We start from the raw sequence: 19286 nt of genomic DNA on the forward strand, positions 1-19286 counted from the left end.
GCACATTAAAAAACAATAATGCAATTAATTTAATGACTTCTCAAAATACTGATTTGACCCATGTTCATGATACAAACAAATCTTCACCTTCCACCACGCTATTAAACAAGCTGCAGGAAGAGACCTCTTTTCTTCAAACCTAAGCCACCAGCTCTGCCTGGAATGGCCACCAATCCCTGTACGATGGATGAAAGATGACTCCAAACTTGGCCATGAAAGAGAGGAGAAGGCAAGGGGGTCATGCTCAGAGACAAAGACCCTTTGCTTTTCTTTGCTCCCGCTTTTATTGGTCCTTCAGGATAATCACAAATCCTTATCACCGTTTCTCAAGCACGTGATGTGTGACAAGGGGGTCTTACTGAAACTAGGAGGATCTGTTTACGGGAAAGATACGATATGCTAATCTGCATGTTCTAGGAGTTCTGCCTAACATAGCCTAAGGGACAATGCACATATCTCTTAGATTACAGGGCAGCAGTTTAGGCTAAGAAGGCTTCGGGAGGGCAACTCCCCGTGGCATTCCAATGGCAGAGTGGTCACGAGGGCCTCGGCATTCCAAAGGCCTATGCCCTTCTCCGAAACCTTCCCTGCCCTCAGTGGCCTCTGTGTTACCTTTTAGCAAGTCGGTATTATGGCTGATTTCATGCTCTGCATTAACCCCAACACAGCTCAAAGCTGATTTCAACTGCCTTAAACACAGCAAGAGAACTGGTAGGAAGGACACAGTGTTCCAGCGAACTCAGGGATGCACCACCTTTTTGTCTGGAGTAATTTAGATGCAGGGAAGTGGAGCAAGGCACAAGACGCTAAATGTAGCTTCTCTTCCAAACTTGGTCTCTATCAGTTGTGAAGCCTTCCCAAGGAAATGTGATCTGGGATCTGTATGCTAAATTCTCTGGCACACCTCCATTAATTAGTGCAGAAATTATTGATTTGGGTATCAGTCTAAACTGTTTTGTACCTTCTCCTAGCCATGGTCAAACAAAGTGGACAAAACACCTTTCAATTTAATTAAAAAAAAAAAATCAATGCTTTTTATTATTGGCAGTTTAGTGCTCACTTTTTCAGAAGCTACACTTTCAGTCTATGGTGCCCAAGATTTCCAATGACATTGTCTATATGAGGAGGCAATTATCTGGGACCAAAAAAAGGTAAAACTTCTCTGAGATTCAAGACACTTATGTCTCACCACAATTTCATAAAAACCCGGTCCTTACTTTACAAGCATTTCAGAATGTAATTATTTTTCTATTAAAATATGACACAGAACCATTCAGACAGATGAAAACATTTCTCCTTCAAAGTTTTAAATAAGAAATCTGAATCTTATCTTAAAGCAGTAAGCCAATACTCTTATGTCTGAAACTAAGTTTTTCCTTTGACATTTCAGCTTTTTATCCTTAGCTTCCATGAAACATTATTACCATACTTGCTCATGTATTTCTTTCTTTCCTCAATTGTATATTCTTTCCTCACACTAAGAATAAAATCAGCCAAAATATTTTTTGATGAGTTCTAAGAATATCAATTCCTGTTGCTGGGATAAATATATATATATATATATATATATATATATATATCTCAAATGAAACCAAACATTGGTTGCTTGCTCCCAGTAGGGTCAGTCTTGTGGACCAGAGAGCATACTCTGTACTAAGCCCACTGTTCTGTTTTTGACTCCAGCCTGCCCTCCTCTTTCTCCCTCCTTCTTCATTTCAGCATTTCTTTCCTTCTCCTCATACTGAAATAACTGAGCTGCAAACAAACAAAAAAGTTGTATTTAAGCTTCTAATCTCTATTGCTAAATCTGGAAATGGGCATTTATTTACTGGCTAGGACTAAAGTGAGTCCTCCTTTCAGAGGTACTAAGAAAAATATAAAAATTTAAAATTTGAAGTAAGAGAAAATCTTATAGAGACTCTTCACCTTTCTATACTCTGCGCTTTCTCCTTTTTAAATTATCTTCTCTATTCATTTTCCTCAATATTCAGTCATATAGTATTATTAAACTATACATTATTTATAGTTTTTTTTACCCCAATCACTTTTTAACCATAAATAACCCCCTATTTAAAAAAATTCATATCTACTAATACTTATCAAGATTTCTTTTGGTATCTCTCTTTTGTAATATTTTTCAGTAGTATTTATCCAAGGTCTTAGTCTGTTCAGGCTGTTATAACAAAACAGACTGGGTGGCTTAAACAATAGACATTTATTTTTTACAGTTTCGGAGACTGGAAAGTCCAAGATGAAGGTGCTGACAGATTCAGTGTCTGGTAAGGGCCCACTTCCTGGTTCATAGGTGGCCTAATTCTTGCTGTGTCCTTACATGGGGAAGAAGTGAGAGATTCTCTGGGGTCTCTTATAAGACATGAATCCTATTCATGAGAGCTAAACTCTCCAGACCTAACCACCTCCCAAAGGCACTATCCTCTAATACCATCATATTGGGGTTAGAATTTCAACATCCAAATTTGGGAGGGGACACAAACATTGAGTCCATAACATTCTGCCCCGCCCCCCATCCATTCCCTTCTCGAATGCAAATTACATCCCAATAACCTCAAAGTCTTACTTAACTCATTCCAGCATCAAGTCTAAGTTCAAAGGCTCATTTAATAAGGTATGGATAAGACTTGGGATACAATTCATCCTGAGGAAGATTCCTTTCCAAGCTGTGAACTTAGGAAATCAAACAAGTTGTGTGCTTCCTGAAAAAGTGATGGAACAGGCATGAGATAGGCATTCCCATTCCAAAAAAGGAGAAATAGGAAAGAAGGAAAGGGTAATAGATACCAAGGAAATACAAAGTCTAACAGGGAGAACTCCATTAAACCTTAACAGCCAAGAATAATCCTCTCTGGCTTGATGCTCTGCCTTTCAAATCCATTGGAGTGGCAATGTTATCCCCATGGCCTGGTGGGTGCTGTCCACACTGGGACAGTGACCCCAGCCATGCTGCGGCTCTCTGGGGTGACCCACTGCCCGTCCTGGCTCCTCTGAGTGTGGCCACACCACGACTCTCTGCAGAGCCCTCATCCTTAGGAGCTAGGTTGAGGCAGTGTGCCCCACAGGAACCAGAGAGGCAGCCTCATCCTTTGAAAACACTTTGCAACATCTCAGAAGAAAAGAAACAGGAACTTGTAGACATAAAAATAGAATCTAGGTAACCTAAAACACAGTGATTTAAAATAAGTTTTTAAAAGACTGAATAAAAATGTATAAAGCCTCCTTAACTTTAGGATAATATGAAACATCTAAGATATATATAGATATAGATATAGATAGATAAATAGACAGACAGACAGATAGATAATGGGAGTCCCAGAAAAAAGGGGGGGAACAGAAAATTTTGGAAAAAATAACAATAGAAAAATTTCCAAGTGTAATGAAAACCACAAAGCCATATATCAAAGAATCTCAATGAATTCCAAGCAGCATAAACACACACACACACACATACACAGACACACACACCAAGAACACTGAAGCACATCACACGTAAGTTGCTTAAAATCAGTGAGAAAGGGAAAACCTGACAAAACAACGTATCACATGTTAGAGTAGACACTAAGGAGAATAAAGGACATAATGTATGCCATAAAAAGATTGTTTTAGTTTTCAGTTTATGTATAAATGTGGTTTACATGTGAGGCATCCAAATTTCCTCTGGGTCTGAAAGAGTTATGGCAGGCAGGACAAAAGTTCTGATGTAGGTACAGAAATTTTTAGGATTGTTTCACAGATTGGGCGGAATCTGAAAGCAAGATTCTTAAGAAGCCAGGAGCAAAGCCCAAATTGAGAACACTGCATATCACGTAAAGAAAAGTCCATCTGAATTAGATAGAAGAAGCAGCAGAATAAGGAGTTGGGTAAAGGTAAAGGAAGTTTCAGGAACAATACTGGCAAGAAAGAAAGATCCTGGTGGCAGGATCTGGACTATCCCAGAATAAGGGATCCTTCAGATATAGTCTGCATTGAAAAGGTGAGTGGAGAAGAATTGGGCCCAAGAGGGCATCTGTGATCTGCAAATAGAACATTCTCCACCTGGAAACTGATGTCTTTGTGAGACATTCTAAAATGATTCATCATCCCACATTTTCAGACTTCAAGTCCTTAAAGATTCCTGTCTCAGAAGGTTGCTTATTTCTTTCCTTGCTTTATCATTTCTACTTTCTCATAATCAAAGGCCTTCTAACTAACCAGTCTGATTGCAGTTTCATTCTTTGTCCTCCAACCTACGCCAGACAGAACTACCAAACAAATCTTTCCTAAATGCTGTGTGCATCAGGGCTTTCCAAGTGTCCTCAAAAACCTTCAGTACTGCACTGTTTCACTTTCCAGCAAGTGTAAACTGGGCAAGCTGCCAAGATTTCCAACATATGTCCCTATTAGACCTATTCACATTTATTTCCTCAATACTCAGCCTCTGATCTATTCATGTCCATCTCTCTGATCTATTCATGTCCATCATTAGGTCTGCTTGTCTCCCTTTACTCATGTTCACCATGCCCTCCCTTTTTCCATCTACCCATCCTTCAAGTAGCACCATGCACCCTTGAAGCTTTTCCTCATAAATTTGCTGCTTAAGCATTACTATGGGAGTTAATATCTTGTTTATATGGTTTAGTAGTTAATTTTCAATACCACTGTACAATGTTCTTTTTTTTAAACCAACATACTATTTATTTATTTTATTTTATTTTATTATGTTATGTTAGTCACCATACAGTACATCATTAGTTTTTGATGTGGTGATCCATGATCCATTGTTTTCGTATAACACCCAGTGCTCCATGCAGTACGTGCCCTCCTTAATACCCATCACTGGGCTAACCAATCCCCCCATCCCCCTCCCCTTTAAAACCCTCAGTTTGTTTCTCAGAGTCCGTAGTCTCTCATGGTCCATCTCTCCCTCCGACTCCCCCCCCTTCATTTTTCCTCTCCTTCTCCTAATATCCTCCATGCTATTCCTTACATTCCACAAATAAGTGAAACCATGTAATAATTGACTTTCTCTGCTTGACTTATTTCACTAAGCATAATCTCCTAGGGTCCCATCCATGTTGATGTAAAGGTTGGGTATTCATCCTTTCTGATGGCTGAGTAATATTCCACATATATGGACCACATCTTCTCTATCCATTCATCTGTTGAAGGGCATCTCAGCTCTTTCCACGGTTTGGTTATTGCAGACATTGCTGCTATGAACATTAGGGTGCATATGGCCCTTCTTTTCACTACATCTGTGTCTTTGTGGTAAATACCCAGGAGTGTAATTGCTGGGTCATAGGGTAGCTCTATTTTTAACTTTTTTGAGGAACCTCCACACTGTTTTCCAAAGTGGCTCTACCAACTTGCATTTCCACCAACAGTGTAAGAGGGTTCCCCTTTCTCCACAACCTCTCCAACATTTTATGTTTCTTTCCCTGTCGATTTTTGCCATTCTAACTGGTGTAAGGTGGTATCTCAATGTGGTTTTGATTTGAACTTCCCTGATGGCTAAAGCAACAAACGATGCCTAAGCCACACATTAGAAGAGAAATAATTAAGATTAGATCAGAGATCAATGAATTAGAAACCAGAAACACAGTAGATCAGATCAACGAAACTAGAAGCTAGTTCTATGAAAGAATTAATAAGATCAATAAACCACTGGCCAGACTTATCCAAAAGAAAAGAGGAAGGACCCAAATTAATAAATTATGAATGAAAGGGGAGAGATCACGACTAACAACAAGGAAATAGAAACAATTACTAGAAAGTATTATCAACAACTATATGTCAATAAACTGAGAAATCTGGATGAAACAGATGCCTTCCTGGAAGCCTATAAACTCCCAACACTGAAACAGGAAGAAATTGACAACCTGAATAGGCCAATAACAAGTAACGAGACTGAAGCAGTGATCAGAAACCTCCCAAAAAACAAGAGTCCAGGGCCTGATGGATGCCCTGGGGAATACTACCAAACATTCAAAGAAGAAATAATACCTTTTCTCCTGAAGCTGTTTCAAAAAATAGAAACAGAAGGAAAACTTCCAAACTCATTCTATGAGGCCAGGATTACCTTAATCCCCAAACCAGGCAAAGTCCCCATCAAAAAGGAGAATTTCAGACCGATATCCCTGATGAATATGGATTCCAAAATTCTCAACAAAATCCTAGCTAATAGGATCCAACAATACATTAAAAGGATCATCCACCACGACCAAGTGGGATTTATCCCTGGCATGCAAGGGTGGTTCAACATTGGCAAATCAATCAATGTGATAGAACACATTAATAAGAGGAGGGAGAAGAACTATATGGTCCTCTCAATTGATGCAGAAAAAGCATTTGACAAAATACAGCATCCTTTCCTGATTAAAACTCTTCAGAGTATAGGGATAGAGGGAATATTCCTCAAGGTCATAAAATCCATCTATGAAAAACCCACAGCAAATATCATCCTCAATGGGGAAAAGCTGAGAGCCTTTCCCTTAAGATCAGGAACACGTCAAGGATGCCCACTCTCGCCACTATTTTTCTACATAGTATTAGAAGTCCTAGCAACAGCAATCAGACAACAAAAAGAAATAAAAGGTATACAAATTGGCAGAGAAGAAGTCAAACTCTCTCTTTTCGCAGATGACATAATACTTTATGTGGAAAACCCAAAAGACTCCACCCCTAAATTACTAGAACTCATACAGCAATTCAGTAATGTGGCAGGATACAAAATCAATGCACAGAAATCAGTTGCTTTCTTATACACTAACAACGCAACTGTAAAAAGAGAAATTAGAGAAACTATTCCATTTACAATAGCACCAAAAACCGTAAGATATCTCGGAATAAACCTAACCAAAGAGGTAAAGGATCTATACTCTAGGAACTACAGAACACTCATGAAAGAAATTGAAGAAGACACAAAAAATGGAAAAACATTCCATGCTCATGGATTGGAAGAATAAACATTGTTAAAATGTCTATGCTACCCAGAGCAATCTATATCTTCAATGCCATCCCGATCAAAATTCCAATGACATTTTTCAAAGTGCTGGAACAAACAATCCTAAAATGTGTATGGGATCAGAAAAGACCCCGAATCGCCAAGGAAATGTTGAAAAAGAAAAACAAAGCTGGGGGCATCACGTTGCCCGATTTCAAGCTAGATTACAAAGCTGTGATCACCAAGACAGCATGGTACTGGCACAAAAACAGACATCTAGACCAATGGAAGAGAATAGAGAGCCCAGATATGGACCCTCAACTCTATGGTCAAATAATCTTCGACAAAGCAGGAACAAATACACAATGGAAAAAAGACAGTCTCTTCAATAAATGGTGCTGGGAAAATTGGACAGCCACATGCAGAAGAATGAAACTCGACCATTCTCTAACACCATTCACAAAGATAAACTCAAAGTGGATGAAAGACCTCAATGTGAGACAGGAATCCATCCAAATCCTAGAACAGAACATAGGCAGTAACCTCTTTGACATTGGCCACAGCAATTTCTTTCAAGATACATCTCCAAAGGCTAGTGAAACAAAAGCAAAAATGAACTTTCGGGACTTCATCAAGATAAAAAGCTTCTGCACAGCAAAGGAAACAGTCAACAAAACAAAGAGGCAACCCACAGAATGGGAGAAGATATTTGTAAATGACACTACATATAAAGGGCTGATATCCAAAATCTATAAAGAACTTCTCAAACTCAACATCCAAAAAACAACTAATCAAGTCAAAAAGTGGGCAGAAGACATGAAAAACACTTCTCTGAAGAAGACATACAAATGGCTAACAGACACATGTACAATGTTCTAATAAATTATTTTATATTAGTCTTTAATTCTTGTTCATATACTGTTTCTTGAGGTTATAATTAATCTTTCTTCTACAGTCTCCAATGCCTAAGACAGTTTTAAATCACATAAAAGATAAATAATTGTTGATTGATTGACACATTGAGTCCACAATTCAAATAAACTGACTAAAGTAAATATATTTTTCACCTATTTTTCCAAAAATCATTCACTTAATTACAATGAGTTTTGATTCACAGAGCTAAGAAATGTGTAATCCAAATTAGATAGCAAAGATCCCTGATATTTCTTTTACATGTAAAACTTTTTTATAGCCAATTCCTAATTGCAGTGATTTAAGAAGCCAGACTCCAAAGTTGGATTTCTTTGGTCATAAACATGAGTTATAGTGCTGATACTAAACTAAGTTCCCCATGTTCTTTAGTCAGTAGATGAGGGAACAAAAGATCAGAATTATATTTTGGAAACATGATAAGCAATGACTTCACATGGACCTATAGAAAAATCCTTGTCCTGCAACTTTACAGACTTAACAGACTTATAAGTGGTTACTTTACAGCAGAGTCAGTTTTGGAGAGGTTTAAATGAAACTATGACAAGGTCTAGAGTGGAACGTTTCATTCTCTCTCTGAGAGAGTATTTTGTATTTCATACTCAGAGAAAATAATCAATTTAAACTGTACTTGGTTATATGCCCAACCTTTTCAATAACAGAATTTTGTTAGCTACTTCTATGTATCCATATTAATTTAAGGTCATGGAACTCAAATGATACTCCAAACTTCAGGAAGCCTATTACAAGTAGATTTTAGGAACTATTACTTTATTACTATAGTGAATCTAGTCTTTGTTTTATATATTAAAATATCATGCTTGCAAAAATAAACTAATGGACCTGTGCCAAAATAAAAAGATTTTTCACAGCAAAGGAAACCATCAACAAATCAAAAGGCAACCTACTGAATGGAAGAAGATATTTGCAAATGATATATCCAATAAGGAATTAGTATCTAAAATATATAAAGAACTTATATAACTCAATACAAAAAATAATAATAATCCAATTTAAAAATGGGCAGAGGGACGCCTGGGTGGCTCAGTCATTGAGCGTCTGCCTTCGGCTCAGGTCATGATCCTGGAGTCCTGGGATCAAGCCCCACATTGGGCTCCCTGCTCCGTAGGAAGCCTGCTTCTCCCTCTACCAGTCCCCCTGTTTGTGTTCCCTCTCTCGCTATGTCTCTCTCTGTCAAATAAAATCTTAAAAAATAAATAAATAAATAAATAAAAATTAAAAATGGGCAGAGGACATGAATAGTTATTTTTCCAAAGCAGACACACAGATGGCCAGCAGACACATGGAAAGATGCTCAACATCACTAATCATCAGGGAAATGCAAATTAAAACCACAATGAGATATCACCTCATACTGTCAGAATGGCTAGAATCAAAAAGAGAAGAAATAACAAGTGTTGGTGAGGATGTGGAGAGAAAGGAACCCTAGTTCACTGTTAGTGGGAATATAAACTGGTGCAGCCACTGTGGAAAACAGTATGGATGTTCCTCAAAAAGTTAAAATAGAAACACCATGATCCAGTAATTCTACTACTAAGTATTTACCCCAAAAAAGCCCCCAAAACACTCATGCAAAAAGATATATGCACTTCTATGTTTCTTGCATTCCTTGCAATAAAAAGAAGATTTGGAACAGTACATCAAAAACTAATGATGTAATGTATGGTGATTAACATAATACAAAAATAAATTTAAAAAAAAGATTTGGTACACACACACACACACACACACACACACCTACTCAGCCATAAAAAAGAACGAGAGCTTCCAATTTGTAACAACATGGATAGACCTAGAGGATATCATGCTAAGTGAAATAAATCAGACAGGGAAAGAAATATACCATATGATTTCACTTATATGTGGAATCTAAAAAAACCAAAACAAATGAATAAACAAACAAACAAAAAGCAAAAGCAGACCCATAAGGAGAGAGAACAAACTGATGCTTGCTGGGGGTGGGGGATGGGCAAAATGGGTGAAAGAGAGTGGGAAATACAGACTTCCACTTACGGAATGAATAAATCATGGGAATGAAAGGTAGAGCTTAGGCAATAAAGTCAAAGATACTGTCATAGCGCTGTAGGGTAGCAGATGGTAGCTACACTTGTGGTGAACACAGCATAACAACATACAGCCTTGTGGAACTGCTGTGTTGTACACCTGAAACTGATGCAACACTGTTGCCAACTATACTTCAATTGCCATGCTCATTTGGAAGAAGCTACAATAGCTCTGTACAGTTTCTCACACTGTGATTCTTGTTTCCATGTTATGCAAACATAACACATAATTTTGTGCCTGTGACACATAGTAGATAACCAAAAAATATCATCTTTTGTTTTTCCCACATTCGATGTCATGCCAGAATTAAAGGATACACAGAAGGTACCAAAGACATGATATAATGTATATTGAAGAAAAAAAATACAGAAACTATAGTTCATCATGTGGGATATTACTATGTGGGTCATGAATTAAAGAATTAGTTGCAACTTCCTAGACCCCAAAGAGGGCAAAACCACTATAATGGCCAACAGCTGGGTCCATTTGACTGTCTCCCCTTCAAAGTATATTAGGAATCGAACTACGACATAACAAAGAGATTGTTAGTTTCCATTCCTTTCAGTGGGCATAATTTAATGCAGCAATTCAGAAGTGAAAAAATGACCATAGTCTTTAGCATCTGGACCAAAAGAGATATTAGAAGAGATATTGCACATGTGGATCTTGAACCATCACATGCAAATTTTGTAAAAAAATTAGATATATTGTGAAACTAGCAAACTCACTGGTGACAAGGTTTTAAGAAAGTTCTGGCTTTCCATAGATGCTGTTTTACAACGTAATCCTATCACACAGAGAGCTACTGCTCAAGTACTTATAGATCATGGGAACTCAGTCATTATATCAGCAAAGAGAAAAAAAAGAAAATTAAGACGATCCATTTTGAAGACAATCAAACTAACATACTTTCATGAAAACATGAGGAAAACAAAGGAGTGGTTTTGAGGGAACTTGTTACGTTCTCTCACTGAGCAGCCCCAAATAGGACTAGAGGAGATTTTTAGGATCAGAGTTGGGTTGAAGTTAAATGGATTCTGTGACCATTTTCTCTCCTCTCTTGAGATGTCTTGAGTGCACAGTTCCCCTGAATTAATTGCATTACATTTTAGAAGGAAAGAAAAGAGAGAAAGAAATTCCTGCTAGCGTACAGGAGCTACAGACAGTCCAGGCCAAAACCTCCCGAGAACCAATTACTGGTTTTGAGACTAACATTTTGTGGGAAACATTTTCATCAAAGAATATAAATGTTCAAGTTGAAGGTGACCATTTCTTTCATTACTGTTCAAATTCAGTACCTTGCCTGACCCAGTCTCCATGATGAAGATTATGCTCTAATGTGTAGCAACATTTGTGATATCCAGAGAGCAGTTCTGCCCAGCTGATGGTCACTGTGGCTTCTCCATCTTCATGTGCATTAGCAGGACACTCAAACAGGGAAATCAAGGCCACCGTGAAAGCAATTGCTTGAACCTTAACAGGGATGTTGAAAGGAAAACAAACATGGACAGTGTCATTGTTGCAAAACATTTGATGTTCCCTAAGATTAATAAGGAACAGATATTGAATTAATGGGAATTTCCTCAATATTATTTAAAGGATGCAGGCAGTTACAGTAAAAGACAGAACAACGACCATGTTGGTAAAGCAATTACCAAGGGCAGTTCATTATTTGCCTTTATGATACACTTGTTATTAAACACACAAAGAATGCAAAGCTTTCACAATTAGGAAAGGAAATTGTCCAAATTAGACTACTTCAGAGCTCAAGGGCATATTCTCGTGTCATTCAGCAAGTAATAATCTTGTAGCGGTTGGGTGGGATGTGATAGGAAGCCAAATCATCATATCCAATGTCTGGGTTTCTTTTTTCTTTTTTTAAAGATTTTATTTATTTGACAGAGAGAGACAGCAAGAGAGGGAACACAAGCAGGGGGAGTGGGAGAGGGAGAAGCAGGCCTCCCACCCAGCAGGGAACCCAACATGGGGCTCCATCCCAGGACCCTGGGATCATGACCTGAGCCGAAGGCAGACGCTTCACGACTGAGCCACCCAGGCGTCCTAATGTCTGGGTTTCTTTGTTGCCCTCTCCAATGCATCTATCCCGATGTTACATGATACGGTAAATAAGCACTGCCCAGGAGGCTGGCAGAAAGAAGCCTTGTGAATGAAAATCAGAATAATTAACTTGAAAGAGTTATAAGAGATAACTTCTAATAATTGGCAAGAAAACCACACGAAGATTGTCCTTGTAAGCAAGAAAAGGAACTGTGACCTAATCCATCTTTTCCATGTCCAGCGTGTGTGGGCTTATAATCTGTAAGTTCAGAGGTCACCCCCTTTGTATTCTATTTCTATACTGGGCTACAGTTTGATATTTAAATCCATAGTTCAATCTTCCCTTCCCTCACTTACCTTTCCAGTTATGTCCCCAAAAGAAAGAATTGATTCGTTGGCATCAAGGGGGTCATACCAATATTCCATACAAATTGGAGTTCCTTTCAGGCCTTGGAGTTTATATTGACAAGGAAATTCTCCTTTGGACAGCAGATCATAGAAACAAATCTCTTTACTCGTAAAAGCCACTGCTATCTAGAGTAGTAAATAGAAAATCAAAAAGTATTTCTGATGAATTTAATGAAATGGGTATACAAAGGAAATATGCAAATCTCAGCACCAAAGCAGACACTGTTCCCTAAGGGTCACTGACAGTATTACAGAAACATAGCATGGTGACACAAGTAAACTTTATTCTAACTTTGGGTGCTAGCCAAGAAAAAAATTCTTCCCATTAAAGGCATTTGAACATACTTTCTTCCGTACCCCCGCTTCACACACCTGCCAACTTCTTCCATCCATGGGAGCTGAGATGATTAATCCCATAGAAGAAACAAAGACAGAGGGCGACAGCATCACACAGTCATACCAGAAGCTTTACAAACCATGCTTTACGAAGCAAGCAGAGGTTTTCATAAAAAGCACTTCATAAAAGTTCTGTAAGTAGCGTTCACAAGTCAGATAAAATCCCAAAACCCTTTTTAAAAGGGTAAATAACTTTGGTGATAAAATTGACAAAACTTCAGCTGAACCAACCCAAGATTTAAAAAAAAAAAAGAATGAAAATATATACCACTAAAATAAGCCATAGAAGAGTACGCTACTAATGACCTGATAGAAAAAAGAGAGGATTATAAGAGAATATCATAAACAGTGGAAGGCCAACAAAGTAGATAACCTAGATGAGATTCCTAGACAAATTCCTGAGACAAAGATATTACCTAAACTAACTCAAAACCAAATAGAAAATCTCAGCAGACATATAATAAGTAAAATAATTGAATTTGTAATTAAAAAAAAATTCTCACAAAGAAAATCGTAGGCCCAGATGGTTTCACTAATAAATGTGACCAAACATTTGAAGAATTAATACCAATGCTTCTCAAGCTCTTCCAAGGAAAAGAAAAAGAAAAAGAAAAAGTGGAGGGGATACTTTCCAAATCGTTTCATGAAACCAATACTGTCTTATGACCAAACCCACACAAGGACATCGTAAGAAAACTGCAGCTCCATATCCCTAATGAATACACATATAAAAATCTTCAATTAAACATTAGCAGAGAATCCAACATGTAAAAAAATTACATACCATGACCAAGTTATATTTATACCAGAATGCAAGGCTACTTTAACATACAAATATCATCAATGTAATATTCTACATTAATAAAATCAATGACAAAAACTGTATGATTATCTCAATAGATACCAAAAAAGCATTAGACAAAATCCAACATATTTTCATGAAAAAAAAAAAAAAAAGCTCAATAAACCAGTAACAGAAGGAAACGTCTTCAACTTGATATATACAAAAAACCCACAGCGGCTATCATACTTAATGGTGGAAAACTGAATGTATTCTCCCTAAGATCAGGAACGTGATGAGGATGTTCACTCACACCGTTACTATTCGACACCACACTGGAATTTCCAGGAAGGGAAATTAGGCAAGAAAAAGAATAAAAGCAACCAGATTGGAAAGGAAGAAGTTAGACTATCTTTATTAGTAGATGACACGATCTTAAACATAGAAAATCCTAAATAATAATAACAACAAAAAATGATCAGAACCAATAAATGAGTTCAGTGAAGTTGCAGGATATAAGATCATTTTTTAAAAAATCTATTGTATTTCTATACATTAGTAATGAACAATCTGAAAATGATATCACCAAAAGCAGTCTTAGGAAAATACAAAGACAAAACACATGCTATGATACAGTATTTGTAAATTATCCATCTGATAAATGTATATATCCAGAATATATAAAGAACTCTCAAGGGGCACCTGGGTGGCTCAGTCGTTGAGTGTCTGCCTTTGGTTCAGGTCATGATCCCAGGGTCCTGGGATCGAGCCCCACATCGGGCTCCTTGCTCGGGGGTGGGGGGCTGCTTCTCCCTCTCCCACTCCCCCTGCTTGTGTTCCCTCTCTAGCTGTCTCTCTGTCAAATAAATAAATAAAATCTTTAAAAAAAAGGACTCTCAAAACTCAACAAAATAAACCCAACAATAAAATAGGCAAAAGATTTTAACAGATACTTCACCAAAGAGGATATATAGGTAGCAAATCGGTATATGAAAATATGCTCAATATTATTAGTCATTAGGAAAATGTGAATTCAAACCACAATAAGATTTAAAAAAAAAAAAACCTATTAAAATGGCTAAAATTAAGAGGGGAAAAAAATACCCTGATTATACCAAATGTTGGTAAGGATGTGCTATATCCACATGATGAAATATTACACAATAAAAAGATAAACTACTGATGTATCTCAAAATAACCAAGCCAAGTTAAAGAAGTGAGACCAAACAGAGTACACACTGTATGATGTCAATTATATAAAACTCTAGAAAATGCTAACTATCGTATGGTGACAGAGAGCATATCAGTCACTACCTGACAAGGAGAGATGGGAGGGATTGGACAGGGGATTACAAAAGGGCACGAGGAAACTTTTGAGGATGGATATGTTCATTATCTTCATTGTACTGTTGATTTTTCACAGTATCTAAATGCATTAAAATCTATCCAGTTGGGTATTAATATGTGCAGTATATTTTGTGTAATTATACTTCAATAAAGCTGTTTGAGAAAAGAAGAAAAAAGCAACATTCTTTAAAGTTCCATGTTGACTAAGTGTAAAGGAAAGGCTAAGAGTTAGTCATCAGTCCTGGAAAGAAGACACAATGCAACATAATCATTATACAATATAACAACACAAATATTACATTATAATAATAGAATGCTACACACAGATACAAAAGAAAATCTGGGCTTGAACTATGTTGTAATACATACAGTTAACATTAACACCCGATCCTTAGCAAGAACGAACTGGACCACTCTAGAGGCAGCAAAGACTCTGAAACAGGTTCTGAAATCAAGCTGCCTCTGTTTACAAGTCTTGCAACACTGATTACATCCTGCGTGACCTGGGGCAAATTCCACAACCTCCCCTTGCATAGTCTCTCATTTTTAAAGTGGGAATAATATCTACCTTATGATGATCTTGAGAAGATTAATAGAGCAGGGCATGTCACATAGGAAGCAAATGATGATGACGATGATGATGTTCAAGGCATTAGAGCATACCATTTCCCAGTAAAAAGAACCCGGGTCTTTGAAGAAATGGCCAATTCTGGGTCTGGCATAATAAATATGGAAGATGATCCTGGAACATTTTGTCATACCGGAGAGTAAAGAAGCTTTCAAAGACTAATATGCTTATATCAGAAAAAACTCAGAAGCTGACTTGTATCCATCCCAGTGTCCAAAGATGATACAATTTTAAGGATGGGTTAATAACTCAGTGGACTGAAACAAATCAAACTGGTTAAATTCATGAGTTTATAATGATACTGATAATAATAATGATAGTAGTACTCATTTTTCATCTTTAGAGGATTTTGAATGCTGGTAAATAAAATAAAGAATTACTCATTTATCCTGCCTTTGGTCTATGATTTGTACATTATAGCTGAATAATTGACAAGGGGAATTTCTTTTTATAGAGGCATTTCAGCTTATAAAGAGGAAATGATGAAACTAGAATGTCATCATCTTGCAACCCCTAAACAAATTGATAGATCAAGGAATAATTGTGATAACTGATAATGTCCCAAGAAAAGAGAGAACAGGCATTTTGTGCTTCCCAACTGAGGAACCCCTATTCCAGAACAGACCATTCTAAAACTGATCAAGTCTTTAGATTCGACTACCAATATACCAGAAATATGGGGAACAAGTAGACATGTTCAACAACCCTATCTAAATACAGTCCACAAAATCCAGACTGTGGGAAACTCTAAAGGACAAACACCTCGTTTCTTTAACAAAAATAGCAACAGCAAGAACAAAACAATGCAACGATAAAGAAGAGGTGAAGAAAAACATGTAGATCAAAATAGACCCATCAACAATTCACAATGATTTGGACCTTATTCAGATTTGAATTCAAACAAACTATCAAACAAGGAATTCACAGACTATTAAAAATTATCAGACAAGAAAATATGCACATGACTGAATATTTGATGATAGCAAGGAATTACTTTAATTGATTTTAAATGTGATAGCAGTACTATAATTATGCTAAAAAGGGAGACTTTTTTTTTAGAAAAATGGAACATTTACAGACTAAATAATTGCATGTCTTGGGTTTCAAAAGTAGGGAGATATAGATGAAACTAGATTGGCTGGAATTGGAAATGGTTAAGGGTAAATATTGGTTCTTAATACTATTATCTCTGCTTATGTGTATATTTAAAAATTTTCATAGAAAGTTTGCCATGTGCTTAATATAAAATACTAAGAACATGGATTCTTTAAGCTTCATCCTTCCCTCACAAACTGATTTTCCTTTCAACATGCTATCTTACTTATAGGTAGAGTCATATAAGGATATTTGTACTTAGTGGGCCCTCCCGATCACAATTAAGAAACTGACTAGGACAGTGGTTAAAATCAGATAAGCAATTCCCTGTAATTGCATTGAGTTGTGCCACGCACTGTTACAGCCTCTCAGCTCTACATATAGACCCATGATTCTACTACAAACTATGGAGTCCAGAAACGTCTTATGAGCCAGCAATGCAGCATGGCCACGTTTGGGACAGAGCCAAGAATCTGAGTCACTATCAGCTGTGTCCTTTAAAGGTGCCCAAGAAACCAGTTTGGGAAATCAAGTAGCCCACTTGGCTCTATTTGCATTCCCTCCAGGTGAGAGGAGAGGCACAGAAAGGTACTACAGCTCTTTGTCACTGCCAGTGTTATACTTGATATTGGTCAGGAGCCCTGTCTCATCATTTTTTTCCCCTTTTTAAGCAGTAAATTTAAGGCTCCTGGTGGCTCAGTCAGTTAAGCGTCTGCCTTCGGCTCAGATCATGATCCCAGGGTCCTGGGATTGAGTCCCATATTGGGCTCCCTGCTGCTTCTCCCTCTACTTCCTCACCCCCACTCATGATCTCTCTCTCTCTCTCTCTCTCTCAAATAAACAAATAAAAAAATCTTTAAAGAAATAAAGTAGTAAATTTATTTATTAAGATTTGGTACCTTGTTTACATTTTCCAGAGAAACCAGACTTGTCACCCACAGGTGTTTAAGCTTGGTGGTATCTGAAGTGATGGGAAGTGTTTCTTGCAGCTTTAAATTCTCTCCCCAGATTCCTAATAGGCCTTCCTTACTGATGGTCAGATAACGACTTGAACTTTTTAAGAAAATTACTTTTTGAATGGTGTCCTTGTGCTTCACTGGGAGGAATTCAAGGTCTTTCCACTGGGGAACCACAGTTGCCTTTGCTCGTTCGTCTTTCTCATAAAGTGCTAACAGCATAAATGAAGTCAGCTTGTCCCAGTTAATGAAGCCATCTTGGGCTACATCCACTTTGTCAAAGAGCTCCCCATATTCTTCCTTTGTGCCCCAACCAACAATCTCTGGCATCCTTTGCATAAACTCTTCTCTGGACATGCAAATGGTTTGACATGGCTCTGAGGGCTAGAAACAGGAATAAAAACAAGACAACAGTGAAGGCATCCATAAGTACTAGAGCATTGCCCCATCCCCAGATGTGGACCTAATCAGCAATTCTTCCAAGATGCAAAGACAAATGTCTTTTACTCTGTAACAAGACTATATTTAAGTTAATTGGGACCGGGAAGCACAGAATTGACAGGGCTACAAGCTGACATTTTCGATAACAAATATCCTTATAACTGGAAAAGGGAAGCAGGAGAGTCAGAGATTTGATATGAGATGGAAGCAGCAGTCAGAGTAATGTGGGGCTATATTCCAAGGAATGCAAGCACCTCCGGAAGCAGGAAAAGGCAAGGAAACAGAGTCTCTGCTAGAGCCTCCAGATGGAAGGCAATCCTGACAACACCCTGATTTAGCCCTGTAAAACCCATTTTGGACTTGTGACCTCCAAATTAAGATAATAAATCTGTGTGTTTGAAGCTACTAAGCTTGTGATAATTTGTTATAGCATCAGTAGGAAACTAGCATAGTGGTTTACAGAAGATGGATAAACAGAGTTGAGCACAGCCAATAAAATTATACCACACTGAAACTTTAATCCAAAAGCAAGAAGTTCACTTCCGTAAACACATCATTACAAATACACCATGACAGTGAAATCATAAATGGTTGATTTTGTTATTAATGGTACTTATGCTCTATAAAGTGTTTGCAAATACTAAATTAGCAGATACTGAACCATAGTTCTGAGAGGAAATACAGAGTTATGTTTCTATGAGCCCCTGGTCACAATATTTTCATCATTTGATCAATTCATAATTTGTTGGTATGTTTCCATTGAAAGACACTTAATTTAATATATATAGTTAATTTACTAATATTGAATTCATGACCAACTGAATAAAGCTTATCTAACACATGTATCATGTATTTTCTCCATAAGGCACATCATAGCCTTCTTGCACTTAGGAACACTAAACAGAACTTTACCACCACACTTGGGGGCCATTTTTAAACAGCGAAATCACCAACAAAAACACAAAATGCAAAAAGAACTTGGCACTAAGTAGACCACAAATAGGATATTTGTTTGCAGTATGAGAGCTAGAATAAAAAGGCAGAGTGTCACGTTGTCTGCCCTCAGCCTGGAATATGTACATTGGAGGCTGAAATCTTTTGCCACTCTGTACATGTCTGCAAATGACCATGAAAGAGTCTCCAGTATTAATTTTGGGGTTACAAATAAATTTTAGCAAGTAGGCAAACTCACAAATACAAAATCTGTGCATGAGAATATTGTTA

General features: G+C 37.4%; 1 protein-coding gene across 1 annotated transcript in view; it reads right to left on the minus strand.

The window, feature by feature from the left end:
* The window catches only part of WDR49 (WD repeat domain 49), a 143395-nt gene that overhangs the window by 100321 nt on the left and 23788 nt on the right, over nucleotides 1-19286 (minus strand). Inside the window, exons 4-6 of the mRNA XM_034998459.1 lie at nucleotides 17565-18005; nucleotides 12368-12544; nucleotides 11251-11425 (exon numbers count right to left, since the gene is read on the minus strand). Coding sequence (XP_034854350.1) covers nucleotides 11251-11425; nucleotides 12368-12544; nucleotides 17565-18005 — 793 coding nt within the window. The remainder of the gene's footprint in view (nucleotides 1-11250; nucleotides 11426-12367; nucleotides 12545-17564; nucleotides 18006-19286) is intronic.

Source organism: Mirounga leonina, unplaced genomic scaffold (assembly GCF_011800145.1).
Source record: "Mirounga leonina isolate KUSES-001 unplaced genomic scaffold, KU_Mleo_1.0 Mir_115, whole genome shotgun sequence".
NCBI classification, from domain to species: domain Eukaryota; kingdom Metazoa; phylum Chordata; class Mammalia; order Carnivora; family Phocidae; genus Mirounga; species Mirounga leonina.